Genomic DNA, 25,967 nt, shown 5'->3' on the forward strand with positions numbered 1-25,967 from the left:
TGGAGAGCTGGGAGTCCTCAGGTTAACACTTCATTAGGGAGGAGAGAGCAGGAGAAGTCTGCTGTTACTTAAGGGCTCTGCTGTGCCACCTTTGTGAAAGAGGTGGACTCCAATGTCAGCTGTCTGTTTGAGGAGCGCGTAGTACAGTGCTCTGTACACAGTAAGCGCTCAATAACTATGATGGAATGAAATACGATTGTCTCCAGGGGTGCCCTCACTTGCTCCAGGCTCATCTTGTCTGACGGGGAAGGAAGTCTGCTCCCAGAGACAATAGCCTCTGTGTCGGCGGCCTAGCTAGCCACTCGGGCCTACATGCCGGAGGCCAGTAATAACTTGGTCCAGGATGGGGAGGCGGGGAAGGAAAGAATGCTGATTTCATTTGATAAACGATGTCAGTTGCCTGGAGGGAGGGCGGGTGGGTGTGCTGGCAACCTTGGATTCTCCTTATCGGCCAGGCTGACTTTACCACGCTTCCCAGAAGGGTTTGCTCTCCTGTCTACCAGCTCTGTGGAATTGTACTGTCTTAAGCGTTTAGAACAGTGTTCTGCACCCGGCGGGGTCTCCATAAATATGAATGATCCACTGATTTGAGCCAAGGTATCCCAGCATGGCGTAGTGGATGGAACACGGGCCTGGGAGTCAGAAGGTCATGGGTTCTCATCCCGGTGCTGCAACTTGTCGGCTGTGTGTCCTCGGGCAAGTCACTTCACTCCTCTGGGCCTCAGTGACCTCATCTGTAAAATGGGTTTTGAGACTGTGATCCCCATGTGGGAGAGGGGACCGCGTCCAACCCGATTAACTTGTATTCACCTCAGTGCTTAGTAATAATAATAATGATGGTATCTGTTAAGGGCTTATTATGTGCCAAGCACTGTTCTAAGCACTGGGGTAGAGACAAGGTGATCGGGTTGTCCCAGGTGGGGCTCACAGTCTTCATCCCCACTTTACAGATGAGGTAGCGGAGGCCCAGAGAAGTTAAGTGACTTGCCCAAAGTCACCCAGCTGACAAGTGGCGGAGCCTGGGGTAGAACCCACGACCCCTGACTCTCGAGCCCAGGCTATTTCCACTAAGCCATACCGCTTCTCCTTAGTAAGCACTAACAAAGGCCATTATTATTATTATTAATATTGTTAAACATCGTTCCTGGGCTTGTCCTCCCTTAGTGGAGAAGCAGGTATCCAGGACACCCGGAGGGAGGAGAATAATAATGATCTTTATAATGATGGCATCTGTTAAACACTTACTACGCATAAAGCCCAGTTCTAAGCACTGGGGTAGGTACAAGCTAATCAGGTTGGACCCAGTTCCTGTCCCACATGGGGCTCAACGGTCAAACCCCCATTTACAGATCAGGTAACTGAAGCCCAGAGAAGTGAAGACACTTGCCCAAGGTCACACAGCAGACAAGCGTCGGAGCCGGGATTAGAACCCAGGTCCTTTTGATTCCCAGGCCCGGGCTCTATCCACTAGCTAACGCTGCTTCTCCCTTTTAACTTAGACTCTGTGCTCCGTGTGGTCTCGCCTCAGATGGAATCCATTCCTGATCAAACTGCTGAACCCTCATGGGCTTTTCCTGTTATAAACTTAACTGCTTCCACCACCTTTGTCTGGGAGCCGAGAGTCCTAATATGTCCCCCAACCCTGCCAGGGCCAAATTCAAGGGGAACAGAGTAGCACAGCACGTTCTTCGAGCCTCTCAGAAGAATAAAATTTAAAGAACAAACTACCCAGATCCAACCCTGGGTGTGTCCTTCTGGGAAAAACAATCTCTGAGGCCCAGAAGGCCAGAAGAGTGTTGCTAATCGTATACCCCCAGGACCCTGGAGAGGTTTTTTTTTATCATTCCAAAGATTTGGGCCTCTTGCTCTGGGCTCGAAAACACTACCTGGAGAAGCTCCAGGAGGGCAATAAATCTTGTGTTTGTGTGAGAGGGGTCGGGAAGGCAGGGAGAGACTGGTGCTTTCGCAGGCACACACAAATTTTGCTCAGGAAGTTGTTAATTTGCTCAGTGGCTATCAGGCACCTGTGAGAGGCTAAGGTATTTATGCCTTCCTCAGACTGCATTTGACGACCTAGCTCTTTCAGGCCTTTTATATTGCCTGCCTTTGTCCTGTTCTCCCTGGTTTTATAACCAGCGTTTCAGGGAGACAATTGGGATGGGTTTGTATCAACCCCTCCCTGATTTCAGGAGCAAATCCTGTTGCTTAATAGTGGGGGAAAAAAATAAAACAACAACTCAACCCCAAAACCCCAAATACCTGTTCCGGGCTGACAGCTGAGGCTGGGAATGTTTTTCGAAGGGCTCGGATCCATTGTTTCTCAGTGCCAGGTTGGTTTGTTAGGGTGTGCTGTTGGTTTGTTGCTGTGCTTTCTGCAAAGGTGGGCTTTCAGCCACGCTGTTGGCATGTCACATTTAGAATCAGAGGGAAAGTGCACTGTCAAAACTCCTGCAGAGCACCGGGTGGGCTAAACTGCTCTCTCTGGGCTGTGGCCAAATGCTGATCAGGCTCGTGGTCGAACCCATATGTTCGAAGGTGGCTCCAAAAAATAAATTTAAGCAGATGATGGGGTTTTTTTAAAAGGTATTCAATAAGCACTTACTATGTGCTAGCAGTTTAGTAAGTGCTGGGGTAGATATAGGCTAATCAGGTTGAACACAGTCCATGTGCAGATGAGGTAATGGTCCAGTCAATTCAGCTATTTGATTAATTACAATATTTATTAAGCACTTACTATTTGGGGAGGGGGGTATTTTTTTTAATTGCTTACTATTTGCCAATCACTGTACTAAGCGCTGGAGTAGTTTCAAGCTAATCAACTTGAACACAATCCATGTCTCACAAGGGCCTCATAATCTTAATCCTCATTTTACAGATGAGGTAACTGAGGCCCAGAGAAGTTAAGTGACTTGCCCCAGGTCACGCAGCAGACGAGTGGCAGGACTGGGGTTAGAACCCAGGTCCTTCTGACTCCCAGGTCAGTGCTCTATCCAGTAGGCCATGCTGCTTCTCACTTCCGACCGGGAGGAAACGCCTCAGTGCTTAGAACAGTGCTCGGGACATAGTAAGCGCTTAACAAATGACATCATTACTATTCTAAATGCCGGGGTAGATGCAAGATAATCAGGTCCCACAGAGGGGACATAGAGGTATAGTTCTCTAAAGATCGTCTGGATTTGACTGCATTCATTCAGCCGTATTTATTGAGCGCTTACTGTGTGCAGTGCACTGTACTAAACGCTTGGAAAGTATAGTTCAGCAACGAATAGTAATAATAATGTTGGTATTTGTTAAGCGCTTACTATGTGCCGAGCACCGTTCTAAGCGCTGGGGTAGACACAGGGGAATCAGGTCGTCCCATGTGGGGCTCCCAGTCTTAATCCCCATTTTACAGATGAGGTAACTGAGGCACCGAGAAGTTAAGTGACTTGCCCAAAGTCACACAGCTGACAAGTGGCCGAGCCGGAATTCGAACCCATGACCTCTGACTCCAAAGCCCGTGCTCTTTCCACTGAGCCATGCTGCTTCTCTGAATTGGTCATGACTGAATTGGTCATGACCATTACCCACAGGGCAGCAAAGCTGTTTTCTGACTAAATTGCGGTGGAAAATCTAAGGCTGAGTTGATCCTGCTTTGGTGTTTGGGCCGGGGGGGGGGGGGGTGCTGTCATGGGGACACTGAGAAGCGAGTGGAAGTAGTTAGATCGACAACAAGACGATATTAATAACTGTTTTATTGGTTAAGCATTTACTGCGTGTTAAGCACTAGGGTAGACAGAAGATAATCAAATTGGACATAGTCTTTGTCCCTCTGGAGGTTCACGGTCTAAGGACATTGAGGGCTCGAGAGGGACAGCATTCAGAGAGGATTCAGTCCGTGGTACTTATTGAGCACCTCCTGCGTGTGAAGTATTGTACTAAGTGCATGGGAGGGGACCCCCGAACCCCAGCCCTCAGGGAGCTTCCAGTCTAACGGGGGAGATGGATGGACAGAAAGTGTTTACAGTGAACAGGAATGGGAAGCAGAACAAAGAGTGAGAAGGGAATGTTGAAGGGGAAGGGAATGTTCTAGCCCTCAGGGCCTGGTGCCCTCTTCAACCTCTAGTTGGCATTGGAAAAAGGCCTCAACTGGGGCAGAATGGCGGGCCTCGTGCCCCCTCCCAACCCGCACGTACACCCTCACCTCCGGCCTCTTTGGCGTGGCTCAGACTCAGGCTTGGAAAGGCCGGACACCGAGAGCAAGTTGCAACTAGGCCTCGCTAAGACCTCCGACCCCTCCCTTCCCCGAGACACCCACCAAGAGAGACTCATTAATTGAGCCCATCCGTCCTGGATTTCTGGAATGTACCAGGGAGAATCGCCTCCAGAAGGCACTGGGGCTCTCTCTTTCCCGATCTCTCATCCTGGCTCATGACTAAGTCTCAGAACGTGAATTTATGCTCTTTGCCTTGAGGCGCTCAGGCAGTTGTTCCTCTGATTTGGTTCCTTTTTCTTCCCCCTTTTTGCAACTGCGAAGCAAATAAAATGTTTTATCACCCACCGGGCAGACCAGATGACTTTTTCCATCTTCACTGCATCTATCGGGGTCTTATTTTTTTATTTTTTATTTTTCTTAACCGAGCGATAGTACCATTCGGGGGTTTTGATTTTTCGCAGCAGGGGTAAGAAGCCTGTCTCCTCTCCCCTGCGTCTGAGAACTGGACTAGCCCCGTGCCTTACTCTGTCACTCGGAAACACCCATATGTCTGACAGGGCAGAGGTTGGCAGGGGGTGGTTCTGGAAAGTGGCAATTAGTGGGAGGGGGGAGCTAGTCCACAGCCGGGGTCGTGATGGGCTAGGAAAGGATCGGGTGTCCAAGACAGGAGAAGGTTAGAGGCAGGTGGAGAGAGAACTCTGTTTTCAGGTTCAAGGTCACGACTCTCTTCAAACGGGCATTCTGGTTTCTTCTGATACTGCTACAAAATCCCGACTCCACCACTTGCCTGCTGTGTGACCTTGGGCAGGTCACTTAACTTCTCCGTGCCTCCGTTTCCCCCACTGCAAAATGGGGATTCAGTGCCTGTTCTCCCTCCTACTTTGACTGTGTGCCTCAGGCGGTACAGGGAACGTGTCGGGTCTGATTAACTACCCCGTTGCTTAGTACAGTGCTTGACACATAGAAAGGTGCTTAGCAAATAACATTATAAAAATAAAGAGCTCAATAAAGGGAAGAATACCTTGCGAGGAACAGCCATTATATATATAGAAATATAGTTGTGTCTTTCCCTGACTTTCCCATCATTGTAGACAGCACCACCATCCATCCTGCTTCAGAATTGTACTTCTCTAATGCCAACCTACTCACTGTATCTCATTCTGCCTTTCTCCCCGCCGACCTCTGGACCACGTCCTGCCTCTGGCCTGGAACACTCTCCCTCTTCATATCTGACAATGACTCTCCCCACCTTCAAAATCTTATTGAAGACCCATCTCCTCCAAGAGGTCTTCCCTGACAGAGCCCTCATTTCTTCTCCCACTCCCTTATGCGTTGCCCTGATTTGCTCCCTTTATTCACCTCCTAGCCCCGCAGCACTTATGCGCATTTCCATAGCTTATTTATAGTAATGTCTGTCTCCCCACCTAGACTGTAAGTTCATTTTGAGCAGGGAATGAGCCTCTTATATTATTATATTGTACTCTTCCAAACCCCTCTCAGGGTTGCACGTGAAGAGTTTCCAGGACTCTACCAGTCTCAACTATGGGAGGAAGAGTCAAGCAGAGCTGTAACCATTCCATTCTTAGCTTGGCCAGTGGCTAGAAAATGAAAGACAATCTACTACAAGTCAAAACTCACCCGTGCTATTCAGCAACTGCACGAGAGAGAGTCGAGGGCAGAGACTCGTTTACTGTGCGGAAGGAGGCAATGGAAAACCACTTCTGTATTTTTCCAAGAAAACTCTATGGATCCACTACCAGAACGATTGCAGACGGAGGTGTGGCGTTCTGGGAGAGTTGTGTCTATGGCGTCGCTATGGGTCGGACACGACTCGACAGCCTAAGACAACGGCAACTCTTCCAAGAGCTTGGAACAGTGCTCTGCACACAGAACGCACTCAATAAACGTGATCGGTTAATCGACTAAGTCCTGTGCACTCAAATAAGTCACCACTGATGGTGAAGTTCACTCATGAATGGGTGAGTGGCTGACTGTAGGCTCGTTGCGGACAGGGAATGTATCTCTTATATTGTTGCATTGTTCATTCATTCATTCGGACTTATTGAATGCCTACTGTGTGCAAAACACTGTACTAAGCCCTTGAAAGAGTTCAATACAACAACAGACACAGTCCCTGCCCACAACGAACTCACAGTCTCCCAAGTGTTTAGTGCAAAGCACACAGTAAGCGCTCAGTAAATACAATTGACCGACTGAAAAGGCCAACGTAGGTATCTAAAATCTCAGTCATTGAGAACACCCTTGTTGTGTTGTTATTATTACACATGATATCTGCACAGCCTGGTGCTGCTTTCTCTTTTGCCTCTCTGTCTCGCCACACAACATTGTTGCTCGGAGAGCTACTCCCTTCTTGTTGGCAATTGGGATGCCCAAACTTCAATGCCCATTTTCCTTTTTTAAAAAATTATGGTATTTATTAAGCACTTACTATATGCAAGGCATGGAACTAAGAACTGGGGAGGAGGCAAGCAAGTTGTGTTGAACACAGTCCCTGTCCCACGTGGGTCTCACAGATTCGATCCCCATTTTATAGACGAGGTAACTGAGGCACAGAGAAGCTAAGTGACTTGCCCAAAGTCACACAGCTGACAAGCGGCGGAGCCGGGATTAAAACCCGCGACCTCTGACTCCCAAGCCTGTGCTCTTTCCACTAAGTCACGCTGCATCCGTTTATTAACCTCGAACGCTCCTGTTTTAGCAGGAGCTAAATGAAGCAATAGAGGTGAAGAAAATGCAACGCTACATAGGGTTGAAGTTAACAAATGAGAAAAACGTCTGTGGACCAATTACCTTATGCCCGTCTCCAAATCTTTCATTTGTGTCAGCAGAAAAAGGAAAACTCCCCTCAGCCAACAATGACTCGAGTCAGATTCTGCCAGTGAATCGGCGATTCCCTGCGGGCATTCCTTCTCTCGGGCACTAGGATACCACTTATTGATTCAATAAATAACATCCTATTGGCCGGGCGCGGTGTCAGACAGTAAGCAAGCCAGGCGACTGCCTCGGGGCGTGCTCTCAGGTGGGGGTGCGGGGGTGAACAATGTGAATAATAATTAATGATAATTATCGTATTCGTTAAGCGCCTACTAGGTGTCAGGCACTGTACTGAGCAAATTGGATTGGACCCAGTCCCTGTCCCCCATGGGACTCACACTCCGAATCCCCATTTTATGGATGAGGTGACGGAGACCCAGAGAAGTGAAGTGATTTGGCCAAGGTCACGCCGCAGACTCGTTGTGGCAGGGAGTGTGTCCGTTTACGGTTCTATTGTACTCTCCAAAGCGCTTAGTACAGTGCTCTGTACACAGTACGTGCTCAATAAATACGATTGAATAAGTGAACGAGGCAGAATCTGGATTAGAACCCAGGTCTTTCTGACTCCCAGGCCCGTGCTCTATCCACTGAAACACTGGAGAAGCAGTGTGAAAGCGCCCAATCCGAGTCAGAAATGCCAATAGGGCAACACTCTGGCCCTGGAGGAAGTTGGGGAGCCAGAGATCACCGCAAAGGAACACCTTAGGCTTTTTGGGGTGGGGGTGTCATATGGACTTCTATGTCTTTATAATAATGATGATAATAATGTTGGTGTTTGTTAAGTGCTTACTATGTGCAGAGCACTGTTCTAAGTGCTGGGGTAGATGCAGCGTGACCAGGTTGTCCCAAGTGAGGCTCACAGTTAATCCCCATTTTACAGATGAGGTAACATCTGAGGTACGGAATCATCTGTAAAATGGGGATTAAGACTGTGAGCCCCTTGTGGGACAGGGACCGTATCCAACCTGATTAGCTTGGATCTACACCAGCGCTTAGTACAGTGCCTGGCACACAGTAAGTGCTTAACAAATACCATAAAAGAGCCTAGTTTCTTTAAGTTGCTCTAATAACAAATCATCATTTTCAGAGGTTAATTGGGATTAATACTTCAGCCCTGGAGGAGTCTGGGAGATCCAGCCCTGCCAGTACATACCACACCCTCACAGTCTGAGCCCCAGTGTCACTGCTCCAACAAATGGAAGCCAGGATTATAAACGTGGCATTGGGCTACTGCTGAAATTTGCCAAATTTCCTCAAGTCTGCCCTTGCAGAGGACCTTATTGGATCTTTTGCTCGGAGCGTGAGGGGGCGATTAATATTTCTTTTCTTTCTCTTCTCTCACCCAACCAACCTCCCTCTTCACATCTGAGAGACCACAGGGCGATGGTTCGAGGTGGGAGAACAGAGTGGGTCGTGAACAGAACCTGATGGCGAAGGATGGGGGAAGTAGATCAAAGTTGGAGGATGGACCTAGCAGGGGGAAACTAGAGAAGAACATGTCTTGGCTTGTTCTGTTGAAAGTGCTCAGAAAGTCCCCTCAAAAATGCCTTGAGAAGCAAAGATCCTGAGTCTGCAGGACTGAGGGCCTGTGTGAAGGAATTGATTCTAGTGCTAGTGATTTGTGATGCTCCACCCACGTTCTCTTTTATCCCATCTGCTGTATTGCCACTGGGCCATGGAGTGCCCTGAGCGACTATGCGGGGACAAGGATGCAAAACGTGATGAAGTGCACATAATACTATTAGGTGGAAGAGTGGAATGATCAAAAAGGGCAAATCATTCATTTGTTCATTCATTCAATCAATCTCTAAGCGCTTGGGAGAGTACACCACAGCGATAAACAGTGACATTCCCTGCCCATAATGAGCTCACAGTCTAAAGTGAGGGAGACAGACATCGATACAAATAAACAAAATGACAGATATGTACACAGGTGCTGTGGGGCTGGGAGCAGGGAAGAGCAAAGCGAGCAAGCCAGGGCGATGCAGAAGGGAATGGGAGATGAGGAAAAGTGGGGACTTAGTCTGGGAAGGCTTCTTGGAGGAGATGTGCCTTCAATAAGGCTTTGATGTGGGGGAGAGGAATTGTCTTGTCAGATTGAGGAGGGAGGGCGTTGCAGGCCAGAGGCAGGATGTGGGCTGGGGGTTGGTGGTGAGACAGGCGAGATCGAGACACAGAGAATGTAAGCTGCTTTCAAAGACCCAGGACATTTCATGACACATGTCATCCTCCATCATCAATGCTATTTATTGAGCAACTTCTGGATGCAGAGCACTATATTAAGCACTTGGGAGGGTACACCAGAAGGGAATCCAAACAGAATATCCCAAGGGAGACAAGGGGAATCCTACTGGGTGTCTAGGATGCAATCATCATGCTCTTGCCATGGAGACAGGATCCTGAGCTGGGAGGACCACTGGTATGACCCAGGAATGGCACTGCTCCATGGTTACACTCCCATGTAATTCTCCCTCCTGGAATTCACTTTGTTTCCAGACTGCAATAAAGTTTGTAGATTTGCTCCCAAGGAATCGGATATGGAAAGTCTCAAGTTTCCTGGGCTCCAGTGCACGGGTGTTTATTGCTGTAGAGTTTTCAGTGTCCCAATTTCTTAGCACTTCCCTTCAGGGGTAATTTCACAACTGAATCATCCCTACCTGCCTGGCTGGCGTTATTTGTGTTTTTCCTGATGTGCAGCCAGCCTGTAATCCCGGTTCAGCCAAGATTCACACATCACATCCTCTGAACTCAGAATCCCCTTTACCTTCCCCTGCCCCCCAACTCCCTCCCCACCCCTGCTTCCACTTAGAAATGAAACAAGTGGCAATCTCCCAGGTAGCAACCAAGCTGCTTTTTTAATAGACTACAGTCTATCACAGTTTAATATTACAGTTCAATAGACTGTACCTCTGGACTGTAAGCCTTTGTGGGCAGGGAATATGACTGTTATATTCCTATATTGTTTTCTCTCAAGCACTTAGTCAGTGCTCTGCACACAGTAAATACCTCAATGAATACCACTGATTGGTTAATAAGAACTTGCCTTATAGTATTCAATCTTCATTCATTCCTTCAATCATATTTATTGAGCACGTACTGTGTGGTCATCTACTAGATGGATGCTTTTGGGCCTGTACTAGAAATGAAGATGTGATCCTGCCCTTAGGGAATTTAGCATCTACTGGGACCCTAGATCTCAGTGTGTATGTGTGGTGAGAGATCTGAGCAGTTCAGAAAAGAGAGACTCTTTGGTAATCTCAGCAAATTGTCCAGCCAGGACATAGCAACAAGTTGAAGAAAAGTTTGGAGTCATTTTTGAAAGGAAAGCTCATACCACGGGTCATTAGCCTGTCAAGTTATGGATGTCAGAATGTCTTGGAAAAGGTTTAAGTAACATCATCATTATTATTATTATTATTATTATTATTATATTGGCTAAGCGCTTACTATGAGTCAAACTCTGTTCTAAGCATTGAAGATGAGTCCAGTCAATCAGGTTGGAGACAGTCCCTGTCCCACATGGGGCTCACGGTCTAAGTAGGAGGGAGAACGGCTAATGAATCCCCATTTTACAGTTGAGGAAAATGAGGCACAGGGAAGTCAAGTTCATTCATTCATTCGATCGTATTTATTGAATGCTTACTGTGTGCAAAGCACTGTACTAGTCGGCAACAGAGACAGTTCCTACCCAACCGGCTCACAGTCTCGGAGGGGAAAGACAGACAACAAAACAAGTGGACAGGTATCAATAGCATCAATATAAATGAATAGAATTATAGATATATATACAACATTAATAAAATAAATACAAGTGCTGTGGGGCAGGGAGGGGGGTTAGAGCACAGAGAGGGAGTAGGGGTGATGGGGAGGGGAGGAAGAACAGAGGACCAAGGTCACAACGGTGACAGGGAATGTGCCTGTTATATTGTACTCTCCCAAGGATTTAGTACAGTGCTTTACACACAGTAAGTGCTCAATAAATATGATCGAATGAATGAACAGCAGACAAGTGGCAGAGCCGGGATTAGAACCTATGACCTTCTGACTCCCAGACCTGCGCTCTATCCATTAGGCCATTTGGACACAGTCCCTGTTCCACATGGGGTTCAAAGCTGAAGGGGGTCGGGGGAGAACGCCTATCTTAACCCCATTTTGCAGATGAAGAAATGAAGGCCCGAAGAAACTAAGGGAATTATTCAAGGTCACCCAGCAGGCAAATGGCTGAGATTAGAATCCAGGTCCTCTGGCTCCCAAACCTGTGCTATTTCTACTAGGCTGTACTGCTTCTCACTGCAAAGCAGCTCAGACATCTTAGGAACATCAGATTCGCGGGGAGGATTCCTTACGGGGCTTAGGCCAGACAATTCTGCTTTCTGCCACACAGGCAATCCCCCTTGTTAGAGTAAAGATGAGTCTGTTTCAGCAAACCTCTGGGGAATTGGCTCATCAGTCTACCCCGGGGGTTGGAGGAGAGTGAATGGGATGAGCTAGCTGAGATTCCCACTTTCCCTTCCCAGGATCAATGCTGAGGGTTTGCAGCTGGCAGAGGAGGGAGGAGGGTGTCATGTGGTGAGGTTAGTGACCAGGTGGAAATAAAAGGATCTGGTGCGGGGCAGGCAGCTTTTTAGGTTGTGGGAGAGGGAGACTCTCGTTCACCCCAAAGAAAGCTGATGGTAAATCAGGGGGCCCTCTTTGGGTAGATTTTTTTTTCTTTATCATGGTATTTATTAAGCCCTTACTATGTGCTAAGTGCTGGGGTAGATACAAGGCAATCAGGATGGACACAGTCCATGTCCCACGTGGGGTTCACAACTTTAATCCCCATTATACAGAAGTTACTGTGGCCCAGAGAAGTGAAGTGACTTGCCCAGGGTCCCGCAGCAGACGAGTGGCAGAACTGGGATTAGACACAGGTCTTTCTGACTCCCAGGACCCGGTCTCTATCCAGTAGGCCATGTTGCTTCCTAAAGATCTGTTCCTTGGCCTTGGATCCATTAGCCAAATGAGCCCTGTTTTCAACTTTGATTTTCTAACCTGCAGATCCCAGGGGAACTGGTGCTAAAGGCAAGTAGCAAAAATAAAGCAAATTGATCAGAAGCGGCGTGGCCTAGTGACAATAGCAAGGGCTTGGGAGTTAGAGGATGTGGGTTCTAATTCTGGCTCCACCACTTAGCTGCTGTGCCATTTTGGGTTAGTCACTTAACTTCTATGGGCCTCAGTTACCTTGTGTAAAATGGTGATTAAGTTTGGGAGCCCCATGTGGGACAAGGACTGTGTCCAACCTGATTACTGTATATCTATCCCAGCACTTAGAACAGTGCTCGGCACATAGTAAGTGCCTAACAAATACCATTATCATTATTAATGTTTGAACACCTCTGCCGGCATTGACACAAAAAGGCCTGATTCTATCTGTCTCTGGACTTCGGGTCAGATGTGGATTAATGAATACCCTTGTCAAAAATGCCCGTTGACTCTTTTACTTTGGTTTGGCTGGAGAGGAGATGAGGTTTTGGGGCAAAACCACAGTGTGTTTCAGCTGCTGGGGCTGACACGACACTTTAGTTTTCAGCAAAGCAGCTTAGTTTAATCCTCCAGGAGAGGGGCAAGAGTGAGGCCAAGGAGGACTAGGTCTGGTCCGAAGAGCTGCTTTGTGAATAACCTGCTTAGGGTGCCCCTGAGGGGCTGCAATTTGTGGTCCCTTGTCTGGTGGGGGGAAGCTAACATCATTAAAGTTCAAGTACCAGCTCCCCAAGACTGGGGTCAAAGGGCAGGTGGGAGAAAGGGATTTTTCTGCAGACTTTAGAACTTTTTTATTGGCTCCTCTCTCACCAGGCTACTCATTGGGCCTCTCTCATATCTCTCACCGTGGACCCTTGCTCACCTACCTGCCTGGAACTAATTCACTCCTCCACATCCATGGATTGCCGTTTTCCCCATCTTCACAGTCCTATTTAAATCACATCTCTTTTTCCAAGAGGCCTTCCTCCAATAAGGCTTTGAAGGTGGGGAGAGTAATTGTCTGTGGGATTTGAGTAAAACATTTTACTAGCCAATTCTATGAGAGGTTATAAGTGATCAGAAGTAATCCGAGTGCCTTTTCATGTGGGGTAGCTGCTGTGGTGTCCAATTGGCTCAGGGGATGAGGATGGCCCTGGTCAAGATGGGTTGAGATGGTCTGAGTTGGAGGAGCCCGTTGCCATAGACAGAGCTGGGCGTTTCATCGGCTACAGGGGTGAAATCCCAGACATTCTTAATTGCCTCTTGGCACTGGTCATAATATCTTTGCTTCCTCACCTGGAAAGGAGGGATAATCACCCAAGACTTATCTCACAGGCAGGTGGTGAAGGTGAAATTAGTTAACGGTGGGAAAATGCTTTGAAGATGGAAACTGTGCTGGTGAAGAGCCTGAGTTTCAGAATCAGAGCTTGATTCCCTCTGCTCGAGAGGGGTCTGCCCTTCTCCTTCTCCACCCCCCATCATTCCCACCAAGGCACCTGGGAAACATAGATCTGTTCTTGGATCTGAGGCAGGGGGATAGAGCATCTAAACTGCTCCTGAATTTAGGAATGGTATCTCTGCTGGGACTCTACCTCCCTGCTCCCAAGCCTGTGCTATTTCTACTAGGCTGCACTGCTTCTCATCGCAAAGCAGCTCAGACATCTTAGGAACATCAGATTCACGGGGAGGATCCCATTCCCTTCTGTATCACCCCGATTTTCTCCCTTTATTCATCACCCCCCTCGGCCCTTTAGCACTGATGTACATATCTGTAATTTATATTAATGTCCGCCTCCCCTTTTAGGCTGTAAGCTTGCTGTGGGTAGGGAATATGCCTACCAACTCTGTTTTATTGTGTTATTGTACCCAAGTGCTTATTTCAGTGCTCTGCACACAATTAGGGCCCAGTAAATATGATGGATTGAAGGATGATGAGCTAAGTTTGAGGAGGTGGAAATTAAGCTCCATAGAAACACTGTCCTTATCTTTAGTTCCGATAGGGCGGTTATCCTGTTTCTTATTTGGAGGTATGCTCCCAAGCTCTTAGTACGGTGCTGTGCTCACTGTAGGTGCTCAATGAATGCTGGTGAATGAATGTATGAGAAGGAAGAGTGGGGCAGCAAAAGAAGGAAGCACTAAGGGTTTTCTAAGAAGGAGAACATTCTGTGATATCCTCATGACTTGCACGACTTGGAAAGATGTATTTTCCTGCTCTTTTCTCGGCTGGGAAGAGGCTCCAGCCACAGTCTCTGGAATGAGGAGTGTGGCTTAGTGGATAGAGCACGGGCCTGGGAATCAGAAGGACCAGGGTTCTAATCCCGGCTCTGCCACTTGCCCACTGTGTGACCTTGGACAAGTCACTTTGCTTCTCTGTTCCTCAGTTACTTCAGCTGTAAAATAGGGGTTGATTGTGAGCCCCATGTAGATAGAACAGGGACTGTGTCCAACCTGATGACCTTATGTGTACCTCAGGGCTTAGAACAGTGCCTGGCTCATAGTGTTTAACAAATAACCTTAAAAAAAAAAATCTTTCCGTGATTATTGTTGTCATTTGGATACCACCGGTGTCCTGAACAAGTCTCTGACTCTTATATGGTCTTCCAAGAAAACGTAGATTCCGCTAACTACGGTGCAAAAGAGGAAGAGCCACTGGCTTAAGGAGAGGTGACTAAAGGCAGCTTGCTCTTTTACTAATGATTGTTTCCTGCCTACTTCCCAGGGATGCCGTGAGAACAAGTGAGATGATACACATGGCAGAGCTTCAGGAGAAAGGTAATATATCAATATGGGAATCATTATTCTCATTTCTTCACAGGCACAAGATTCTTTTTCCCAGAGCTGCAGTGCCAGTATGCTCTATTTATTTAACGTGACTCAGTCTCACACACGGCGTGTCTCATTTTATAACATCTAGTTCAAAAGTGATATATAGTACATCTTGATTTAAGCCTCTGGATGAGAGTATTTAGCCAGTGTTATCCAGCTGAGGACTTGGAAATATTTATATTGATCATAGTTAGACTTTGCCCCGGTTCTCTGGCGGGGAAGATATGATAAATTCCCTCTCATTGAGTTTCGCTCTGTGGCTATTTTGAATTCTACTTTAAGTGTTCTGGCTATTCCAACGTATGGCTTAGAAGTCGCTTTCGAGTTGCTGTCAGAGAACCGTTTAATACACTCGTGGCCTAGTAGAAGGAGCGCGGGCCTGAGAGTCGGAGGACCCGAGTTCTAATCCCAGCTCCGCCACGTGCCTGCTGTGTGACCCGGGACAAGTCCCTTAGTTTCTCTGGCCCTCAGTTTCCTCCTCTGCAAAATGGAGGTTCAGTAGCTGTTCTTCCTCTTAAGATTGTGAGCTCCCTGTAGGGCAGGAACTGTGTCCTACCTGATTATCATGTATTCACCTCAGTGCTTAGTAGTACAGTGTTTGACTCACAGTAAGCACTTAAAAAAAAATAAAATAAAATAACCACCTTTATCATCATCCACTTCTTCCAGTCCTTCGGTGAGTTTCACCCTGCACGTGGAGTTTTGAAGAGGTAAAGTTTTCGGTTTCCAGAGGTAGTAATTGTGATTGATAGGCCCAAGTGACACACTGTAATTTTGTTACCTCCACAGATTGATAAGAATCTTTTTACAGTTGCCTTTTGCTGACTCTCCTGAAGACTTCCAGAGGTTTTCTTACATTAGCTGCCCTGGCTTCTGCATTTACCCGGAGGACTTAGCTGGCACCACATTTATTTTGTTCCAACATGCTACCTGAAGGAATAATTCACCAGCCGCCCTTTCTGGAATCTGCTTAGCGCTGTAAAATATAGGCTTATTTTATATGACCTCCAATGCCTATAATTAAAGTTTGGGATTTGGGACTTCCAGAACAATGGGGTTCACGGTACAAAGTTGAGCCATCAGGCAGAGAGGAGATTGCATGATGATATTTCTGGGTCTGGGTAAACAGCGTTTTCTAGGCTAACTAGCAGTGGTGCTGGTAGGTATTTTTTGAGCACCTACTCGGTGCACCGCACCGTATTAAGCACCTGGGAAGTACAACAGAAGTAGAAAAGATGTTCTCCGCCCACAAGGCACTTACACTTGTGCATAGAAATCTCTTCTTTGACTAGAAACTCGACTGATTGACTCTATTGGCCAAACAGAGCAACATCCTCACTGTCGCGAGCAAGAGACTAGAGTCTCTTTTATTTATTATTATTTATTATTATTATTTATTTATTTATTTATTTATTTTTCCTTCAGTTTCCTTCTGGGGCCAAAAGGCATTGATATTAGAAGCAGTATAGTATAGTGGGTAGAGCACGGGCCTAGGAGTCTGAAGATCATGGATTCTAATCCTGACTCTGTTACTAGTCTGCTGTATGACCTTGGGCAAGTCACATCTCTGTGTCTGTTAGCTCATCTGTAAAATGGGGATTGAGACTGTGAGCCCCACGTGGGGCAGAGATTGGGTCAAACCTGATCTGCTTGTATCTACCCCAGCAGTTAGTACAGTGCCTGGCACATAGGAAACGCTTAACATGCCATTATTATTATTTTATAATTTCAGCCCATCCTGTCAGCATGGACAGTTTAAAACTCGATTGTTAAATCTCCCGAGTCCTCCTTTCAGTGGCTGGTTCTTAGCCTCACGAGGAGCGGAGAGGGGAGATGAAGGTTGCCCAGGAGAAGACGGTCCTGGCTTATTTTTGAGCCGATAGAGTTTCAGTGAGCAAGCTCACAGGCCCTGGCAATATGAACAACACTTAGTGATGGCCAATCCAGAAGCTCAATCCAATGTATGTCTCCACTGCTCCTTGCTTATCCTTTTGGAATGATTTGGGGCCTCTCTATTCCCCCACAGGTCACCGGGCTTGGGGCACGCCCAGGCTAGGAGGCGGCATGCCATCTCGGTGCCGTGTGTTAGCCATGGCTTTCCTTCAGATCTTCGTCTTTGCCGAAAACTGGGCTCTAGCCAAGAACATCAACTTCTACAGCGTGAAGCCTCCTCTAGACCGTAAGTAGCCGGTGGCTACCTGGGGCTTTCGTGCTGGGGCGGCTACGTTACAGGGATTAATGGGAAGAGAAAAGGAGTTCATGTGCAAAACTGAGCAGATTAGAAGAGAAATTCTCTCGTCTCAAATTTGTTCTTGGTGGCTAGTACGGCTTCTCGTTTTATCTGACTTGGGGGGGAAAAAAGGAATTAAATAAAACCACGATTGTGGGGTTTCAATTACTTTCTCTTCTATTTGTGCTTGGGTGGAGGAAAAGACCGGGGGAAGGAAGGACCCTGTCAGGATGAAGTAGTAGAGTATGAAGAGGTATGTGCGTAAAATCCTGGCTCCACCACTTGTCTGCTGTGACCTTGGGCAAGTCACTTCACTTCTCTGTGCCTGTTAACTCATCTGTAAAATGGGGGTTGAGACTGAGCCCCACGTGGGACAGGGATTGTGTCCAATCCTGTTTGCTTGTATCCACCCCAGTGCTTAGTACAGTGCCTGGCATATAGTAAGTGCTTAACAAATATCGTTGTTATTAATCGCTGTGGGAGGCAGGAGTGAGAACACCTAATTGAAAAGTCAAATGCTGCAGCACTCTCCCTGTGTCCATCGCTGCCCACAAGTTTCTTCTGACTAAAATCACACCTCCAATGAGCAGTATCGCCTAGTGGGAGTCAGAAGGATCTGGGTTCTAATCCCGGCACTGCCACTCATCTGCTGTGGGGCCTTGGGCAAGTCATCTCACTTCTCTGTGCCTCAGCTACCTCATCTGTAAAATGGGGCTCCTGTCTCTTGGATCTATACCCACTAAGCATTTTGATACTCATCCCAACCCCACAAAATTTATACATGTGCCCCATACTCTGCTAATTCCTCTGGCTGTAATTTGTCTGTCCCCTCACCAGATTGAGTTTCACTGTGGGCAGGGGTCCTGACTATAACTTGTACTCACGTAAGCGCTCAGTACAGTGTTCTGCAAAATTTCATAAAAATCATTGATTCTGACCCCATGTTACGCTGTATGCAGAAAGTTGTGTCTTTAGAAGCACTTTTTCTAATTCTGCCGTGGTATGCTATCCAAAAGGTGGTGTGAAAACCTACATTTTGCCAGAACTGGGAATACCAGGGTCCCAAAACAATTGAGATTTCATGGTCCGTTTCATTCACTCCATCGATACTTGCCCTGCTGCGACTGGTATCTTACAAACAGATTAAGCATGTAGTACTGGGTAGTCATATTTGATATTGAGCAGTTAAAGAGGTGCTGTCCTTGGACAGTGTAATCAAAGAGTACTGGCTAGTGGAAAGAGCATGGGCCTGGGAGTGAGAGGATCTGGGTTCTAATGCCGGCTCTCTCGGTTGTCTGCTGGGTGGCCTTGAGCAAGTCACTTAATTTCTCTGGGCCTCAGTTTCCTCATCGATAAAATGGGGATTCAATGCCTATTCTCCTTCCTACTTACACTGTGGGACATGCAGGACAGGGACTGTGTCTGGCCTGATTAACTTGTATCTATTCCAAGTGCTTAGTACAGTGCTCTGGACACAGTAAGTGCTTAATTCATTCATTCAATTCATTCAATCGTATTTATTGAGCGCTTACTGTGTGCAGAGCACTGTACTAAGTGCTTGGAATGTACAATTCAGCAACAGATAGACAATCCCTGCCTAACAGCGGGTTTAATGAATACTATACTAAAAACTGCTAACACTCAAGCATCAGGCCAATCTGCCCATTTAATTTTTGGTCTTTTATCTCACAGAGAGGAAAGCAATATATCTTGAATAATGTAGCCTAGTGGATAGAGCACAGGCCTGGGAGTCAGAAGGACCTGGGTTCTAATCCTTGCTCCACCACTTGTCTGATCTGTGACCTTGGGCAACTGACATCTTCTTTGGGCTTCAGTTACCTCACCTGTAAAATGGGGATTAAGGCTGTGAGCCCCATAAGGGACATGGACCGTGTCCAACCTGATTAATTTGTATCTAACCCAGCGTTTAGAACAGTGCCTGTCACATAATTAGGGCTTAATAAAAACCGTTAAAAAGAAAAAAAACGACTGAAGGGCAATAGTTGGTAGAGTTCTGAGCTAAAAATTCTCCCTATGAAAACTTTCCAATCCTGGATCAGTTGCTGGCTGACTTTCTAGCTTGCTTTAAGGTCCTTATTTTGGGAAGGTTCTAGTGGAGAAAACCTGGGACTAAAAGCAGTCAATCGTATCTATTGAGTACTTACTGTGTGCAGAGCACTTAACTAAGCTCTTGGGAGAGTATAGTATAACGGACGCACTCCCTGCCCACAAGAAGCTTACGGTCTAGAGGGTGGGAATCCTGGTTTCTAGGTCTAATTCTGCCACTAGTCTGCTGTGTGACCTTGGCCAAGTCACTTTGTGGCCTTCGTTTCTTCCTCTGAAAAATGGGGCCGAGATATCTGATCTCCTTTCCTCTTAGATGGCGAACCAGGCGTGGGACCGGGACCGTGTCCGATCAGATTATTTCGTATCTCCCTGGTACTTAGCTCAGTCCTTGGCATGGAGAAGATGCTTAATAAATATCATAATCATCATTATTGTTAATTTGAGGCAGAGAAAGCTGGATACAGACCAGCCCTCTCTCTGAGTGTTCCTGGGAGGATATTTTAAAGACAGAGTTCTTTAGGCAAGAGGGCTGATATTTTTCTAGTTTGGTCATAAGGACCGAAAGGTCAAAGCTCAGAATTCAGAGGTCAAGGAGTCAACCCTGCTGAGAAACTTTTTGCCTAGTTCAGACAGTACATGGGAATCTACGGTTTGGCCTTGGTCTCTGCTTTAGTTCTTGAGAACTTGACCTTGTTTTAGAGTTTTCCATCTCTGGATAAATCTCGAGGGAAGAGACTCCTCCTCCCTCATCCCCTAAAGGCTTTCCATTAATCAGTGGAATTTAATGAGCACTCACTACGTGCAGAGCACTGTTCTAAGTGCTAGGGAGAGTACAGTACGACAGAATTAGCAGACACATTCCTTGCACGCAACGAGCTTACAGCCTAGAGGGGGTAGATGACAGTCTCCCAGATCATCTAACAATAATAATAATAATAATAAAGGTGTGTGTTATCCTCTAGACCCTAAGCTTCTTGTGGGGAGGAAGTGTACCTACCATCTCTGTTATATTATGCTTTTCCAAGCTTATACGGGAAGTATAGTTAACACCAGCCTTGGGTTTAGGCTGTTGTGCCTTGAGAGTTTTAGGTGTTCAAGAGGGACTGCTTTAAGAAATAAAACACGGGGACGAGAGGAGGTGGGGGGGGAATAAAGCAAGATGTGACGTACCTCATTTATCTCCTGTGGCCAAGTTAAGGCCGTAAACTAAAAGGGTATGTGGAAAATGACCTTTTCCAACTTGGACCCTCCTCCCTCCTCTCTTTCCACCCGCCGCCCCCACAACCCGACCCAGAGTAGGAGGGATCTTGCGCTCTCCGGCCTCCCCACATCTGAGCCGGGAAGCTTGTTGAGGGGTCTGTCACCAACTGCCTACGTGAGGGTGGTATCCGGATTCATTCATTCAATAGTATTTATTGAGCGCTTACTATGTGCAGAGCACCGTACTAAGCGCTTGGAATGAACAAGTCGGCAACAGATAGAGACGGTCCCTGCCGTCTGACGGGCTTACGGTCTGATCGGGGGAGACGGACAGACGAGAACGATGGCGATAAATAGAGTCGAGGGGAAGAACATCTCGTAAAAACAATGGCGACTAAATAGAATCAAAGCGAATCCGGATGGGTGGAGCAGAGGGAAAAGAAGGCTCTTGGGACCAAACGGATCAGGCTCGTATTTTCTCATGGGGGGAAGAAACCACGGACCCTGTCTCTCCGGCCCCAGTGGATGCCTTCCCCGCTTCGGTCACCGCCCCCCGCACTGACGTTTGAAATCGTTTCTTTAAAGCCACCCCGTTTCCAAACAGCTTCAAGTGCTTCACCTGCGACAGAGCCGCGGATAACTACAACTGCAACCGCTGGGCTGAGGATAAGTGGTGTCCGCCGAGTAAGTCAGCTGGGAGGGCGGCTTGTCACTCGATGACTTGTACTACCGCGTGCAGAGCATTCATTCAGTTGGATTTATTGAGCGCTTACTGGGTGCAGCGCACTCTACTAAGCGCTGGGGAGAGTACGGTACGACAATAAGCAGATGCATCCCCTGCCCACAATGAGCATGCAGTCTAGAGGGGGTCAAGAAAAGATTGAGATGCACAAGGTTAAAGGGAAGCAGGGATAGCAGCCTGGCTCAGTGGAAAGAGCCCGGGCTTAGGAGTCAGAGGTCATGGGTTCAAATCCCGGCTCTGCCACTTGTCAGCTGTGTGACTGTGGGCAAGTCACTTAACTTCTCTGTGCCTCAGTGACTTCATCTGTAAAATGGGGATTAACTGTGAGCCTCATGTGGGACACCCTGATTACCCTGTATCTACCCCAGCGCTTAGAACAGTGCTCTGCGCATTGTAAGCGCTTAATGAATACCAACGTTATCATTATCATCATTATTATTATATTGACCCTGGAGAAGAAATGGCTGCCAGAGGGACTTAGAGAAGCAGGCTAACCCTCAAGGGGCTTACAGTCTAAAAACATGAACAATATTTCTTCTTCCACTTCCACCCTACTTTTCTGCCTTTGATTTTATTCTCTGACTAACCAAAATGGCATGTGTGCTACAAAGATGTGTGTCCAGCATCTTTTGGTTTCTGTTTTGAATTCAGGAAGAGGCATTTAAACTTTTGTGTCTTTGGGTTGTGTTGGGTTGTCTAGCCTTATCCAAGTTTCCTTTCAGTTTGAACTTCATTTCCTTTTCTCACTCTTTGACCATATCCAAGTCAATCACTGGGATTGACTGGGCACCTATTGAGTGCCGAGCACCGTTCTCAGCTCTCAGAGTACTCCAGAAGCAAGGCTCTGCACATAGTAAGTGCTCGATAAATATGATTGAATTAATGAAAGGCACCTGTGTTCTGCCCTCAAGGAGCTTGCAACCTCTGGGTAAATAAACCATTTACAAACAGTGAGAAGCAGCTTGGCCTATTGGGTAGATTACAGATCTGGGAGGCAGAGAACCTGGGTTCTAATCCTTCCTCTGCCTTTTGTCTCCAGTGTGACCTTGGTCAAGTCACTTACCTTCTCTGTGCCTCAGTTACCTCACCTGTAAAATGGAGATTAAGACCGTGAGCCCTTGATGGGACAGGGATTGTGTCCAATCTGATTAACTTGTTTCTGCCTCAGCATCTAGTACAGTGCCTGGCACATAGTAAATGGGAGGAAGAATAAGGATAGAAGAGCTCGTAGCTTGAGGATGTCAAGATGAAAAATCTGAATAGTTGCACAGGGTTAAGTCCCGCATCTTGGACGGAGGTGGGGCTGGGTCCAGGAGACAGAAGAAGCATACGAAGACAATCTGAGAGGTGAGGCCAGGAACGAAAGCACCCTTGATTCATCCTTGATTCACCCAGATTCATCAACTCAAGAACCTTAAAGTCAGAATTAAGTTCTCCAATGATATCTAGTTTCATTTCCCAACAGACTGAGTTTTGATCCTTTTAAAAAAAAAAAAAAATCCCCCCCTCTCCCTTCATGAAGCACTAGATGGTAACCATTAGGGAGTCGATGTTCATGGCTTTCCCGCCTTTGAGCACAGCTTTCCTCTGTGGGCCGGACATGTTTTAAGTACTGCTTGACGGTGTCGGTTTCCCTGCCTAGGTGCCCAGTATTGCATGACGGTCCATCACTTCACGAACCATGGGAGAAGCACTTCCGTCACCAAGAAATGCGCTTCCAAGAGTGACTGCCATTTTGTTGGCTGTCAGCACCACCAAGAGTCCGGGCGGACTGTAAGCATCCATCTTTCGAGATAGGAAAATGTTCTTTCAGGGACAACTTAGGGCTAAGGATGGAAGGCCAATATGTGGGCAAGGAGGCTGATAATGTTGGAGTCTTTTTAGGCTTTATGGGGAAAAAAAAGGCCCTCAAATATTGCACCTTTGGGAATCCGTTACGTGATGGGTACGTTTGTTTTATGTCGGGACGGTTGCCCAAGTAGAGGGCCAGTTAATGGTGCTTACTAGGTGCAGAGCACTGTACTAAGTGCTTGGGAGAGTACAATACAACAATAAACATACATTCCCTTCCCACAACTATTATTATTATTATTATTATTATTATTATTAATAGGCCTTGACGCAGTTGGTCATCAGTGATACCATGAGCCTCCTGAGAGCCTCCCTAATAACCTCTTTTCTATCTTTCCCCCCCTTACTTCCTTTATTTTTGTCTTCCCTTTCCTTGCCCCCTCAGGAGTGTAGATCCTGCTGCGAAGGGATGATCTGCAACATCGAAGTCCCGACCAACCACACAAACGCCGTGTTGGTGGTCCTGCCCGCCCTCAGGGCATCTTCCGGCGCAGCCAGGACTCCGGGCCTGTCCATGCTGGCCTTGGGGCTCGCCGCCCGCTGGCTCTGACACCACCGTCGCCCTGGGCGGCCAAGCCGGGACGCTGCAGGACGGCCGTGGATTGACCCGGCTCGGGGAGGTGATTCTCCGCGGGGGACCTTGGCCAGGGCCGGTGGGAGACGGACGGCGCGGGTTAGTGGCTTGCCCAACCTGCTGACGAATGGCGACAGGTGATGGAGAGGTGGCCCATGAAGGATGAGATATGACTCTTGGGACTCCGGGTGGGAGGGAAGGGAAACGTGTTTTTTGCAGGCGATTCTGCTGCCATGGCTATGGGGGAGGGGGCGGTCAGGCCCTTCCCCATTCACCCCTCGAGTTCTCATCTGAAGCCTCCTCTTTGCCTTCTCCGCCCGTCGGGTGTTGTCATCGGGGCCATCGGACACGAGGGCCGGGCCTCTCGTTACCCAGCCATTTTGACTCTGCCGAAATGCCGCATGGGACGCGTTCTCCGGGCACGCAGACGTGTGGCCCGGCTACCAGTGAAGGGTCTTTGCCACGCTCTCAGCCTGCAGCTTGCTTCGCGAAGACCACAACTCTCAGTGCACTTACCTTTCCCCAGAAAGAATTCCGCGTCCCATCGAGGACCTGGAAAAGACAAGCCATTCCTCCACGAAAGCGGGGATCCTATCTACCAAATGCTGTCTTGTATTCTCCCAAGAACTCGGTATAGAGCCCTGCACTTTGTAAATGCTCGAATACCAATGGTTGGTCGATTAACGGATCGAGTGGCGTTGTGAAAGGACGCCCCTAGATACCAGATATCTACCAGGCCTCCAGACTAAGTTTTTTGTGGGCAGGGAATGTATCTGTTGTATTGTTGTCCACTCCCAAGTGCTTAGTTAGTGTCCTGCACACAGTAAGCACTCAATAAATACCATCGACTGCCAAAGCGTCCCAGTGTAGTTATGTACTGTGGAGGTGAGGGCTAAGTGGCGGCAAGCAGTGTACCTGTAATTTGACCAGTATAACACAGAAACATCAATATTGCCTCAAGAGGGCTGGCTGGTGGATATCATAATTGTCCCCCTCCTTAACTTTTACTCTTCCTTGGTTGGTCTCTCTTTCTCTCCCCTAAGCCCACTGCCTATCGTAGTTAGGTGGGGTTTCGGCTGATGGCTTCTGACCTAGTGCTTCCTGTAGCCACAGGGACCCCCACAAGTAGTGGGACCTAGTGGAAAAACCCTGGGCCTTGGAGTCAAGACCTGAGTTCTAGTCTTGACTCTGCCACAGGTCTACTGGGTGACCGTGGGCGAGTCATTTCACTTCCGTGTCTCAGTTCTCCCATGTGCAAAACTGCGGGTTTCGTTCCTGTCCTCCCTCCTGCTTAGAATGCGAGCCCCATGTGGGACTATTTTCTCTTTACCCCAGGGCCTAGAACAATTCCTGACACACAGTGCTTAACAAATTACATTTAAAAAAAAATCCATTTGTCTCCAAAGGTTCTCAGTCTTGCCCAGATCTGTGTGTTCCCTCTGCATGAAGGCAGAAAGAGTATCTGAAAATGTGCCCATGTATATGCAGCCTGAGTGATGCCTGTGCGGAAAGGTGGCTTGGGTGGAGGGGTGAGGGCGGTGCCAGTTTCCTTCACTGTGGCCCTCTGCAAGACAGCCCTCACGGGCCAAAAGGGCTGGGCATGGCGGACACTCCCAAGGTCACCATGAGCATCGTTACGGGACCTTCATTCCTGGGAGGTTGATCGGAGACCCCTTTTCCCTCTGACCCTGAAAGAACGGCAAACTAAAACCGGGTGGGTTGAGGGGTGGACTCAGATATTCCTTCTCAGATGGTGTGAGCCGGGATGCTTACAACCCCGGACGATAGTGAAGCTTAATGGAAAGAGCCCAGGACCAATAATAATGATGGTATTTGTTAAGCACTTACTATGTGCCAGGCACTGTAGTGGATATAAGCTAATTGAGTCGGACGCAGTCCCTGTCCTCTGTGGGGCTCAAACAGTCTTAATCCCCATTTTACAGACTGGATTACTGAGTCAGAGATTAATGAAACAACTTGCCCAAGGTCACACAGCAGACAAGCGGACAAAGTAAGCGTTCAGTAAATATGATTGAATGAAATGAAGCAGTGGAGCCGGAATTAGAGCCCGTGACCTTCTGAATTTCAGGCCCGGGCTCTGTCCGCTACATCGTGTTGCTTCTCTGTTTTAGGAGTCCTAACTAGGAGTCAGGAGACTGGGTTCTAGTCCTGGCTTTGCTTGCTGTGTGACCTCAGGCAAGTAACTTAAAACCTTTCTGAGCATCGTTTTCCCTGACCATCGTTCTCTAAGCTCCTCGTGGCCAGGGAATGTGTCTACCAACTCCGTTCCGTTGCACCCTCCCAAGCATTTAGTCTAGTGCTCTGCACACAGTAAGCATTCAGTGAGAAGCAGCATGCTGGAGTGGAGAGAGCGCTGTACCTCCATCTTGTCTATCTTGCTGCTGACCTCTCGTCCATTAGAGGCGGGAGGCATTAGAGGAGTGAA

The 25,967-nt window shown here is 47.7% G+C and overlaps 1 protein-coding gene across 7 annotated transcripts in view; it reads left to right on the plus strand.

Moving 5' to 3' along the window:
- Positions 1–24,372, plus strand: part of LYPD6B (LY6/PLAUR domain containing 6B) — a 66,095-nt gene extending 41,723 nt beyond the window's left edge. For 3 of the 7 annotated variants that reach the window (XM_029071537.2, XM_029071530.2, XM_029071528.2), the window contains 5 exons: positions 14,751–14,803; positions 16,884–17,036; positions 20,940–21,038; positions 22,739–22,869; positions 23,333–24,372. In XM_029071537.2, coding sequence (XP_028927370.1) covers positions 14,751–14,803; positions 16,884–17,036; positions 20,940–21,038; positions 22,739–22,869; positions 23,333–23,497 — 601 coding nt within the window. In that variant the 3' untranslated portion in view covers positions 23,498–24,372. The remainder of the gene's footprint in view (positions 1–14,750; positions 14,804–16,883; positions 17,037–20,939; positions 21,039–22,738; positions 22,870–23,332) is intronic. The other 4 variants (XM_029071532.2, XM_029071534.2, XM_039913169.1 and 1 more) reach the window with 3 other exon arrangements.
- The last annotated feature ends 1,595 nt before the right edge of the window (positions 24,373–25,967 follow it).

Source organism: Ornithorhynchus anatinus, chromosome 9 (assembly GCF_004115215.2).
Source record: "Ornithorhynchus anatinus isolate Pmale09 chromosome 9, mOrnAna1.pri.v4, whole genome shotgun sequence".
In the NCBI taxonomy this organism is placed as follows: domain Eukaryota; kingdom Metazoa; phylum Chordata; class Mammalia; order Monotremata; family Ornithorhynchidae; genus Ornithorhynchus; species Ornithorhynchus anatinus.